The sequence below is a fragment of the Podarcis filfolensis genome (genome assembly GCF_964270895.1).
Source record: "Podarcis filfolensis genome assembly, chromosome: 2".
In the NCBI taxonomy this organism is placed as follows: domain Eukaryota; kingdom Metazoa; phylum Chordata; class Lepidosauria; order Squamata; family Lacertidae; genus Podarcis; species Podarcis filfolensis.
The window spans coordinates 34884278-34897291 of NC_139605.1; the positions used below are offsets into that span (position 1 = coordinate 34884278).

Sequence of the window (13014 nt, forward strand, 5' to 3'; positions counted from 1 at the left end):
AGTAAGCTCTGATGGCTTCCTACAGTTTATTATTGGCTTCCTACAGTTACTGTGGGAAGAGAATGATGGACCAGCAGCACTTTTTCTATGGTGAACCGCTACTGCAAAATTCAGAGCAAGGAAAACAAACTATCTTGTAGTCCACCCTGTTTCAAGTTATGTCAGAGGCACCTCCTTTTTAAGGTGCTGTTGTCCAATTCTCAATCGTTATTCAACAGTGTCCTCGTGTGTTCTTTCTCCTAGGTCTACATACAAACCACCACACTTACAATATCCATGAATTTAAGTGCTTCAGTGGCCCTGGGGATGCTTTATATGCCGAAAGTGTACATCATCATCTTCCACCCTGAACTAAACGTCCAGAAGCGGAAGCGCAGCTTTAAGGCAGTAGTGACAGCAGCAACCATGTCGTCGCGACTGTCACACAAAACTAGCGACAGACCAAATGGGGAAGCAAAAACAGAACTTTGTGAAAATGTAGACCCAAACAGTAAGTAATCTCGAACTTGTTGCTTTCTCTGCCGGTGCTATGCTAGGGGTCATGTTGAGAAGTGCCTTCATAAGTTCTGGTCTACTATTTTGAAGATTATACACAGATATCTAAAGGTATCTCATCTCTGTGGGAAGCTCTTTTTATGACATCTATTCTTTCTCTATTGCTCTTTGGCTCTTCCCACTGAGAGAGACCCTCTGCGCTACTCTTGAAAACCACAAGCATTTATTCCTCCTTGCCTCACCTTCTCTTTTAGGAATAGGCTTCCAAGTATAGCAGTTTTCTTTCATAATTGACCCCAATGCTGTGCCCTCATTCACACCTGCCCTATATGACTGATGGTCTTAAATGGAGAGGCAGGACATCTGCCTGGTGGTCCCTCTCCTTTCTGTGTCTGACGTACTTGGCTAATTCACACATCTGTTAATCTCTGTGGAGGCATTTTCTCCATGCTTATATCCAGTACTGAAAAGTAGGAATACAGACATAAAACACAATTATTATTATTATTATTATTATTATTATTAAAATCTCATGTGGTTCTCAGACCTTGAGACTAAAGCACTCACAGGCAACACAATCTCTGTGCCAAATGTGAGGAAAGAGGAATTTAAAAAGATTTATTTTGATTGATTTGTCCTCTAAAGTAGATGTTATTTGGTGTTCCATAGTACAACAACTATGGGAAAGAAACACAAGCTATAGACAGTGCTTAGTTAAAATCAGTGTTACTTCAATACTGACAGGATTTGTATTTGTTCATTTAGAAACCGTTCTGGTTCTGTGTTGTTATATGGAATATGGTATATTCAAAATTTCTGAATGAAGCAGTGACATTTTGCTCTTTTAGTGAGTAGCACACTCTAGGAATGAACGGCACAATCTGGGGGGGGGGGTTGCATCAAGAGAAATGACATTCTTCCTTTAATATCCTCAGAAACAAACTATTTGAAAATATGCAAATTTATTTAAATAGATCGATTAAAAAGCAGATGATTGATTAACCATTTTGACTGACAGCCCTAATAATAACCTGAGGGCTCATGTTAACTTGAATGTTATACACACATGCAAATTTGATGCAAATTATATTAGAAAAGATTTTAGTAGATAAGGTTGTCTTCCTTAGAATAGTCTATAAACTCAAACTTCACATTTGTCAACAGCAGTTGAAGTGTCATATAACAGAGTCAACCTCAGGCAACTTCTTTCAGTGCATTGCAGAAAGGCTTTTGTGTCCTATGGAGTGTCCCAAATTCCTTACCAGTTAAGGACATTAAAGGCATTCTCCTGTTAATTCAAAAACAATCAAAATCATAAGGCAGCCTTATGGGCTTGGCTTAAATGTGATTGGCAATCACACATAAAATTCTTATGTTTACACCTTGACTTTCAGAGACATTGGGTTATATAAAGTACTGACGCCAGCCATTGAAATTAAGGGATTTGTTTAATTCAGGCCCATTAATTTCAGTGGGTCTTCCCTGAGTAGGACTAGCAATGGATACAACCAACTAGGTGGGATTCAACTAATGAGTCCTGTCTGCAGAAGCCCTGTTTGCACAATGGAACTCCCCACCCTCTCTGCCCCCCATTCCCCAGAAATTGACCTTGGGATAGTGCAGAAAAGTAAAAAAGGATATTGGGGGGTTGTTCTATCTGGCAAGCCAAAATGTGGCCTTAGTGAAATGTGGCCTTGGCAACCGAGGGAGCCTCTAAATATACATTTTGGTTTTAAAAGCTCATAGTAGTCTCAGAATTTTATCAGGAGCTGCTTATTGTCCCTTGCCCAGTTTAAACAAATTCTAAATCAAATTAAAAGCATGAATGGAGAAGTTGTTGTCGCTGCTACTTACCAGCACTAGTGCAGAGAGATCTGATATCTCATGATGCCGGAAGCCTACATTGTTTCTTATGATCCCACAAGTAAAACATGATTATCATTCTTGATTCATCTTCTCACCCTTTGGATCCTAGGGTGTAATTCCCTATGAAATTGCCAACAGCCAATCTGTATGTGAGTCAATAAGCTATCGTTTCAGAGTGACACTTAAAATTAATTAAACTCTCAATAAAACATGTTGGAAGTATCTTGTTTCGCACACCTATGCAATTTTTTTCTTGCACATGCACAGTAATCACCAGTCTGTCACAAGCAGGTCCATCTATGTTATTGTTTCTTCTTCTTTCCCCCCTTTCATATCTTAATTACAGAATACACAAAAGTTGCAAAAGGGGATGAGATCTCATTTATCCCACTTTGCTTTATTTGCAGCGCCAACTGCAATTATCTTTAGAACTCGAAAGGTGCGTTTAATTTTGGTGCTGCTCTTTTTTGGACCTGCTCTGTGGTTACAGCGAACCTCTAGAGGAGGCAGGAGAAACACCTTGCCTTCAGGACCACCACATATATCAATCCAAGTGCCAGTTGAATCTGTGCACAGGTAGTCCACACAACCAAGATCCCCAAATTCACAAGCAGTGCTTGTGATGTCAAGAGGCTCCCCTTCTTTCACGCATTCACCATCCATGAGCCTTGAAAGGGCTCATATTTCGAAAACTGAAATGTGCTGATTGAGGTCTGAAATTAAGTCAATAGCTCCAGCTAGTTGCAACCTGTGAGATGGAGCACACTAAATACTATTCTGGCATAATCCCAAATCATTTCAGTGTATATTACTCTGAAACAGAGCCTGATGACTTGCATACTTAATTTAGGCATGAAATGTTCTTTAAGAGCTATCTTTGGTTTAACAAAGGTTGTTGCTGTGAGGTGTTTGGTGGGATTTTACAATGTGTTCCTTTATTTAATGAAAAGATGAGGTTTTATATGCATGGGCTATATCTATCCCCACAGGAGATTCATGTACCTCAAAACACTAGATTGTTTGGTGACCAAAAACAATAATAAAAAGTTAGCAATTGACTGTGTTATTTTGTTGCTAAGAGTTTAACGTTTAACACACAAAAAACATATTTATAGTGCAAGCAGACCTCACAATTGGTGCATTTCATAAACGTAAGAGAGGCAACATGTTTTAATGACATACGTGCCTCAAGTAAAGCACTGATAAAGGGGTATATGAGGTTGCAATAAACTATATGCAAGATCACCTCATTATATATTGCTCCATCTTCAAGCATTTTTTCCTCCCTACCACCTCAAACACCAGTAGTTAAAAGGTAATAAGGGGTTTCTAATAATATGTTTCCTAATTGATCTTCTGGCAGTGATTTACTGAAGGCCAAAAACAGTGTAAGTGAAAGTTATTGGGACCATTCAGTGCACCATGGGACTGACCAAAGTGGAATGGTGGGGGACCATTACCTGCATGTGATGCTCAGTGAGTCTTGGTGAATGGCATGAACTGAGCCCTTCACTTACAAATGCAGTGGGCAGCTGGTTGAGATGCATTCAAATATGAATCCATTCATATATGGCTCTTTGCTTCCACAGAAGCTTTCGCAAATGGAAGTGGGATGGAGGAGATTTTCACATATTTCCCCTTCCCTTGCACTCCTGCCCTCAAAGCACTTCCCACTCTGTTCCAAAGACTCTTGCCAGTCCTCTAGAGCAGATTTTCAGAAGGGGCAAAGGGGGAATTAGTGAAAATCACCTCCCTCTTGCAGAAACCTTCACTATATCAAAGAGCCTTCTATGGCAGGAGGCTGAAGTGGGTGGAATCCAAAGCTTTTCCTGTCTTTTAACAACGTTAAAAGTCTCGCTAATCACTAATACTGTTATCATCTGATATGTGCATGTTCTCCTCATTGAGCAGCTTTGCTTTGCTATTACATGTTTGCATTATAAGTATTTTCCATATGTGATTGTGTTTAGAAATAAATAAATCCAGCAGTTTATAATGAGCAGAATTGTTGGAGGCACTGTTACTTCTTCTCTTAAATTGTTCATTTTCTCTCATGTGTTTCACTGGTTGAATTTCACGGTTGTTCGACAAAATAACTCATAGTGTTATCATTTGAATAAGTGAAGTGTATGTTGTTTTTGATAGAAAGTGGCAAATTTGGACAAAAGCAAACAACTCGCCATATTTATCTTAATTTCAATGTCTGTGCCTGTTGTCTTTAGCTTCTTTAAAAGATTAATATATTTATGAAATCAGCAATGAGAAATAAGATTTCACTTCTTCCTTAATGAGAGGGTTCCCTTAAAAAAAAAAAAGTAGAATACTTCTTTTCAGAAAAACTACTTCTCAAATACTACTTTCTTCAGAATGTTTGAGAAGGAAAACAATTTTCCTCCAGTTATGTGACCACATCAAGGCATTATCTTAAAGCACACACCCACCCCTTGGGTCAGAAAATCATACTACGTAGAGTTCTTACATAATTGTGTCAGATAATAACATTAAATTCATTGCCATAAATCTTCAATCATCAAGTGAATCTCCCTAAGAAATCACAATTCCATCCCTGATTTCTCCTATTTGACTTTAAGTGTTTTGGGATGGAGCTCGGAAGTAGCATGTCAACCCTCACAATTGATGAAATTTGGATGGTTGTGTAAGGCAAACATAATTTATTTAAGTGGAAGGCCAGCTGCCTATTTTTGTGTTCTCACTTTGGGGTCTTTCTTTTGAGACAGTAAAACATTCCTTACCTACACACACACACACACACACACACAGTTAATTTCCTTTAACTTTTCTACCCACATACCTGGAAAACGTGTGTCTATCTGTATGTTTTGATTTTGTTATGCTTCAGAAGGCTCCAAAGCATGAGCCTTCACTTAAGGAAAAGTCATTGCTGCGTATTGAGTGGAGATGAAGAGTGTAAACAGCAACTGAATGGCCACTGGATGCTGGAATAAATGGGCCTTTGGCTCAATCCAGCAATATCTTTTTTGGTTCTTAAGAAGCATTGGCAAGGTCAGTACAGTACCAACATACCTGCAGAACCAGGCCAGTGCTACCTTCAGAGCATCTCCACCATACTGACCTCATCTCCGCTTCACCCCTTAGTCACTCAGTCACAATATACAGCAGAGATGCAGGCAACCTGAGGTCAGGTAAGCAATGGCTCCCCTCTTCTCCATCTTCTATTAAAAGCATACCATGTGATACTTTCAGAATAGATGTAACACAGGCAACCCCAATTCTGGCAATGGACTCATCACTAAATGAAGCTTCCATGTTGTCTTCAAGTATAACCCCACATATTACAATGATTACAGCTTTAAGTACAGTCATACCTCGGGTTACAGACGCTTCAGGATGTGCGTTTTCGGATTGCACACCGTGCCGAACCTGGAAGTACTGGAACAGGTTTCTTCTGGGTTTTGGCGCTCGCGAATGCACAGAAGCACTAAATCATGCTTTGCGCATGTGCAGAAGCGCTGAATCGCAACCTGTGTGTGCGCAGACGTAGTGCTGCGGGTTGCGAATGCGCCTCCCACACAGATCATGTTCACAACCCGAGCATCCACTGTACTGTAATTGAATCGGGAGGCTACCAGTGTGTGAATCACCATGTATTGCAACTCTTTTTTTCAAGCCAGCAAGTTCTCAGCTGGAGGAGTTGCCTTCTTGACCACCATAACTTGGACTTCAAAATGAAATCAGCGCCTAAATGTGCCTCAAGAGTAGATTTGATACATTTAGGACTTCTAACCCCCTCACATATACTCGTCTCCTCTGAGTTACCGTGGAATATAATTTTAACCGAAAGTGCAGCACAGACAGGCAAAACTGAAAAGCTTTGTTGCCCCCCTCCCTCTCAAGGGAGCAAAAATTCTGTAAGACTTCATTTAGGATGTTTGTGACGTGAAACATGGCACTTAAGAATCTACTCTGTCTGTGGAATCCCATCAGTGGATTGTGAATGATGTACATGTGAAATGAAAACATCCCATGTTCTACTTCAGAGAATGAAGTAGGCCCCACGATGCAACCACTGCTCTGCTGTGCCGTTTCTTTCGTTTGTTCATTTGTATCAGTTCCTAACATCATTGGCATGTTGTTGCCTAATTCATCTTTTTATGGTGGGGAATGGTGGGAGTTTCATAAGACCAGCCAAACAAGAGAAGTATGGAAGACAGTGAAGACTGATAGCATAGCTGGACATAGGGAACTAGATTCTGGATGTTAGCTGGTGCAAACAGTTCCAGGCCTTTCTGGAATTCATCCAGTGTAATCCTTTGATGTGTAGGCACCTTCTCTTATGTTCAGAGGTACCTGAAGCCTTCTGTGAACTGATTTGTTCGTTGTCAATTTACAGGACTGTAATTTGTGTGTTGCCATATCCCCAAACTTTATAGTGTGACTAAACCTAGCTCATAAATTAAAGGTTGATATTCAACATCACATAAATGGGCATCTGTTCACACAAAGGGACTTCCCCTTTCTCTCCCCCCTTGTAACTCTGTGTTCCCCAATAAGCTATGGAGGACCCCAACCAATAACCATCTATAACAGATTTTGAAGTCATGCAGGGGGCTACAAAGAGGAAGAGACAATGGGGAAGTCCAGATGTGAGAGCAGAAGTCCTTTCCGTTGCTTGACTGAACCCTTTTGATGTCACCCCCCAAAATTACCTTATCTATTCAAATGTGTGCATTATATATACCAATATATTTACTTTTCCTGTAGACTGCATACCACCTGTAAGAAAGAGTGTACAAAAATCTGTTACTTGGTACACTATTCCACCTACAGTATAGCTCTTGCCTGCTTTCTTAGAAGGTAAGACAAAGATCTAACTTTTACTGCTTAATTCTTTAAAAAGTTTTTTAAAAGCAAGTTAAATGTCAAGAATGTACATTTGTTTCAATGTAATAATGGAACTAAAGATGTCAGATTAATCAAAACTAGTCAACAAAGAAATAATATGCAAATGGAAATCTTAAGGCAAAATCAGCCAACGTGAGCCACCTCAAGAGCATAGAACAGGATTGTGGAAACTCAGACCCAGGAACCAAAAGTTGCCTTTGGGCCTTTCCCTAGGGTTACAGTTCAGTGCCAAATATTGTCACTGTGAGCAGGTTCTCAAGAGACTTATGAATTATGAGAAGCTGTAGGGGTCTTCACATGACACCCTCCACATGTATTTGATGAAGGGAAGGAGGGTCATAACCATGGGCCATACCACTCTGCTGCTGGCACTCCACACAGCAGGTCCCTTCCAATGACCATGTTGGTTAGAAAGGATACTAAATGTGTGCAGTTCTACCTTGTGTTCAAGCACCCTGGACTAATCAGGGTTCCTTGTTATTTAAATGTTATACGTTGTATATATGTGTATACGGCTGTATGCACACTGAGTCCTTTGTCACCAATAACAGGGGGCATGGCCTGCAGGTTGACTCATGCTCCCTCCCATGCATTCACTGAACACGAGAGAGAGGAAGCCATGTGAAGACTATTCTGTGGTGTGGGATTAAGTTGCTCAGTCTTCTGTGGTTTTCAGTACTGTAGCTAGATTCCTGAAGCATTCAGTGTTCAGTGGGGAAAATACAATTATACATTAGCAGTATCCTCCTCAGAGTTTGGAAATAAAAACATCACAGCAATGTAAGCTTGCTGTCTGTATAGTAAATGTTGCAATCCTATAAAGGAGTAAACCCCAGTGAACTTAAGGAGGCTTCAGTTCCAAATGGGCATGTAAAGGATCACACTGCACATAAAGGTTTTGCATACACCGCTAAAAAATATTTAATTATTTTATCTTTACAAAGACTGGTAGAAATTACTTTTCAGTGACTTCAGCTGTAGGAAGTTATTGCAGCATTGCTTGGAAAATGTATGGGTCGTTTTTGTAATCAACCCAATCTAACAAGTTTTCATTTCAACTTCTGGAAAAAAAATAGAATGGGAGAGCAACTGTAAATTTAATATAGTTAAATGAAAAATGTTCTTAAGCATGTCTTTAAATTCTTCTGTCATAACACAATAATCTTATAGTGGACTCGTCAGAGACATCCAAATGGCCGAGTTAAGAGTCAATGTAGCAAGAAAGAAGGGGATGTTCCTAACAGCAACAAGTAGGACTGGTTAAGACTGCAATCCTATGCCTGATAAGTTAGTACAAGGAAGTCACTGAACCTTTTAGTGTACAGGGTATAAGCGCTGGACTGTAGAACACCGATTTCATTTCTATAAAAGAGGTAATTCTCCATAACTTATATGAGAATCTGCTGGATCAGATCAAAGCCTGTATAATCCACCATCCTGTTCACACATAGGCTAACCAGACGCCAGTGGGAAGCCCATTGACATGAAAACCATGCTATGGTCTTTTAAGCACCAGGTGAAAACCTCCTCCCCCCCCCCAGGCATTTGAATTTCAGTTGCTGTCATTTTCCTGAGCTGGTTTCATGCTGGTTTGTTTAATGCTGTTTTTTTGGGAGGGGGATGTTGCATGGTGTTTTGCCTTACGACTAATTTTTAATGCATTCTGTACTTTATTGTGTATGCAAACCACTCAAGAGGACAATATACAAATGTAATAAATATTTTCCCTAAATAGTTTATTTAAATTGCTTGAACAAAAGCTGGAGATGAGAACTTACCTCCTTCGTTGTCAGGGCAGAAACTGGAATGAAAAAGCCTTCTGTTCTGCATGGATCTCTCTGAAGTGTCGCACCAGGAAAGCTTCAGTTTCCCGAATTTCAAGCCAGCAGCTATTTCACTCTCCTCATACACGATTTGCCCTACTTTTAAAATAGGGCAGATATTCACAGCTCGGCTTTACCTGTGGTCCTTTGGCATTTGAATTTCTTCAGCAGCAATATTTGCTTTATAAAAAACAACACCCTAACCACTTAGTAGCTCTTCTGTATTCCAGAGTTATTTGCCAGCAAGAGGTCAGCTAGTTCTTCAGCTAGCATACAGCAGAATACATTTATCTGAACCCACGCAGCAATCATCTGTTTTAGATATTAGATTCCTGATTTTAAGAATAGTGACAGGATCCTGCCCACCTTCCTCACCCCTTTGCATTATCTCACTTTAAACATGCCATGCATTTATCAGACCTGCCTGAATTTGGTGCCTTAAGTAACGTAGGATATTATAAGTCCAGTTTTACAGGAACTGAGTTAAAGAGAGGCTCACTCAACTGAGATACAATCCTAACTCAAAACCCAGAGCCAAGCACCTGGGCAATGTTGTTTCCAAAGCAACAGCAGCATGGTCCAGTACCTAAGCAGTATCTAACAAGTATCAGCAGGGGAGAGCAATAGACCACAGCTTTTCAAGAATCGTTTTAGCCCGAAGCAAAGCTTTGTTTCCCCCTTTTGAGCTCCGCGCCAGTGGTGGGTGTTCTTTTAACTGTGTCTTACTACAGTGTGAGGATAACAGAAGTTTTAGCTTCGGAGGCTTCAATCCACACTAAGTCCCACTGAACACAGTAAGACCTATTTCAGAGAAAGCATGCATGGATTGTGTTTGAAGAGCTCCTTACTGCGCCTAACTGGCTGCTTTTCTGGACTGCTTAATTTTTAGAAGACGGTTGCTTGTTGTGGTTATACAACCTTCAATCCAGGGCTCTGTCACAATTAACCATGTTGTGCTTGCCAGCACTGAGAGCTTACCCCTGCCACCAGCAAGGGGAACCCATTGTAAAACAGGGTGGGGCTTTGTATTACCACTCAGTCCTCACCTAAGTCTTCCCTGTGCCCTGTCCTCTTTGGAATGAGTGTGCCACTGTGCATTAGAAGTCACATGCAAAGTAATGTATTCACATGTAGAATAGCACGTGCTTGACTGTCACTTCACCCAGAGCTGGATTTAGGTTTGAGGAGGCCCCAAGCCAGGGGACAGCAAACCTTTTCAGCAGGGGCTGGTCCACTGTCTCTCAGACGTTGTGGGGGGGCCGGACTATATATTGAAAAAAAATATGAACAAATTACTATGCCCCACAAATAACCCAGAGATGCATTTTAAATAAAAGAACACATTCTACTCATGTAAAAATACGCTGATTCCCGGACCATCTGTGGGCTGGATTTAGAAGACGATTGGGCCGGATTCGGCCCCCGGGCCTTAGTTTGCCTACCCATGCCCTAAGCTACTGAAGGTATTGGGTCCCTTTATATGTCCAGCTGTCCTTTGTCAACAACAAATTGTCGCTGTTTTTTGTGTTGAATATATGCTATATGGTAATTTATGAACCTAATAGGTATCTAAAGCCATTTGCACATAACAAATAGGAGCCTACACAACACAAAACACTGTTGCTGTATGTAGGTTTTAATTTATTTTTAACTTATATTTTGGAAATGTACATCCAGTTTTTCTTCCTTTAAATTTTTTGGGGGTCCCCTTGTTTAGCTTATACATAAATCCGGCCCTGACTTCACACCATCTCACATACAATTAGATGGTTGACTATTTTGGCAATGGCCACATTCAGATGATCATACCCTGGCTTAATAAATCGAGGTGTGTGTGAATCTTTCGGCCACATACTCCATCCTTACACCATCCTTTCCTTCCTCAGTGTGCTGTGATAAGCCAGGAAGCCACCAGATAACTCTTGTTTTCCTTTGTTGGAATTGAGAAATGGACGTTACCAGATTTGGTAAACCTAAACCACAATTCTTTCAGCTGTTTGTTGGAGAGGACCCTTAACAGCATTGCTTCATTGATTCAGTGAAGCCCAAGTGTCTGCATACTGATATGGTACCCTGCCTGGAGACCTGAGTTTAGGTGCACTCAAAACAAGTCCATTGATTTCAACAAGACTGATAGTAGTGCACAAAGTTAAACTGGTGCAGCATATGTCTTTGTAAGGCTGGACCTAGGCGACATAATCCTTGAAGTGTTCTGTGGCATTGGAATGAACAGAGCTTGTTCCAGCAAGGTTTTTAAGGATCAGTAGCTTCATTTCCTAATACATTGCTGCAGAATGCCTCTCCATCTGGGCAGTTAGAGAGCTGTTCGTTGCCTGCATTAGCAATTCACATAATTATTGATTACAGCATTAGCCCTTACCATCTGTAAGGTGTTTCCTAAAGGCCAAGCTCTGTTATCCTGCCCACATTAGCTGCTGTATTAATTTAGTTGTCAGTGGATATTTCAGCCCTCTGGGCGTCTCTGCTTTATTTCCATTCATTATATCGTTTGCTTTACCCTTTGGAACTCAAAACAGGTGTTCATGCTAGATAGCCTGATGGGGAAAATTTTTTGTGGGCCTTAGGCTTCCTATGTGTCTTTACCTATACAGATTTTCTTTGAATTGTTTCTAATTACTTAGAAAATTGCCTGGAATTAAAATAATTAACACCGTGTTTTTAGTAAATTTAAGAGCCAATAACAGTGCCCCAGCAAATGTATAGATTTTGAAAAGAACGACCATACGCAGAGGGATATGTTCAAACAGGAAAATATTTGTCTGCATCATGAGGTCTTGGGCAGTTTTAGTGGAGTCATCAGGACAGGACTTTGGGGCAAATATGCCAGGCAGAATGAACAGGAGGCTCCCCAAACCCAGCAGGGTGAGGTCACTTACATTTTAAAATAAGTGAAGAAATATAGTAGAACATTAAATTCAAGGACTAAATTATCTAATTGCACTACTGGTGAGTTTCCCTGGAACATCTGGATGAACATCGATTGCTGGCTGAAATGGCTCTTCTACTGAACAATGATTTTTTAAATATTCTTCTGGTGTGCCTTTCCTAGCCTACTTTGTGAGGGGGAAAGACCAGTGTGTTAAATCTACACGATTCCCCCCCACCCCCGGCTAGCATTCTTTAATTCTAATTGATGATGATGATGGTGATATTTGAACATACACATCCCAGATGTGTTAGAATGGTAAGGCTTATCAGATTGAGCTAAGAGATAACTATGATAGGGAAGGCATCTCAGAAAACACAGTAAGTGTAGGTGTGTGAGATAAATTGTGTGAATTGTGTGCAGCCCACGTCTTTATTTTTTTAAAAGTGCCTGCATGAAAATAATACAATAGCCCAAAGACCATAAGTCAATTATCTGTATCAAATTCTCCTTTCAATTGTTCCCTGAAAACTCATTTATCTCCTGGATGCAGTGTAGTCATACATGAGAGCAACTCATGTCAAAATGTGCCATTTTTCACTTGCTTTTGAATAAGGGTACAAATGAATAGTTGCCATAGTTACTGTTAGTTGATACTATGCCAATCACATTTGGGGGATGCTATGAAGATCATACTGTGTGCATGCACACAAAAGCTTATACCCAGAACAAACTTAGTTGATCTCTAAGGTGCTACTGGACATTTTATTATTATTATTATTATTTATTTTGACAGTGTCAGACCAACACAGCTACCTACCTGAATCTAGTGTAGCAATGTTTGGGTCATTTGATCAAGTGGATAAAAGTTACATTCAAAACTACTTTTTTCTCTACACTAGAGTTGCCAGAGTGATTGGCTAACACTATTAACTTTCTCGTTTGTAAATAGTCCATTCTGCTTTTTTCTTTTCTTTTCAAGTTAATGGGCATGCTCTGAGTGAGCTTGAGCAGCCAAAACCTGTTGATAACATTTAGATTTGAATCTGACTTCCCTGA

At 40.3% G+C, this 13014-nt stretch overlaps 1 protein-coding gene across 3 annotated transcripts in view; it reads left to right on the top strand.

The window, feature by feature from the left end:
* The window catches only part of GRM7 (glutamate metabotropic receptor 7), a 393161-nt gene that overhangs the window by 358415 nt on the left and 21732 nt on the right, over positions 1–13014 (top strand). For 2 of the 3 annotated variants that reach the window (XM_083600646.1, XM_083600644.1), the window contains 2 exons: positions 244–490; positions 7105–7197. In XM_083600646.1, the coding sequence (XP_083456772.1) occupies positions 244–490; positions 7105–7175 (318 nt within the window). In that variant the 3' untranslated portion in view covers positions 7176–7197. The remainder of the gene's footprint in view (positions 1–243; positions 491–7104; positions 7198–13014) is intronic. The other variant, XM_083600645.1, reaches the window with a different exon arrangement.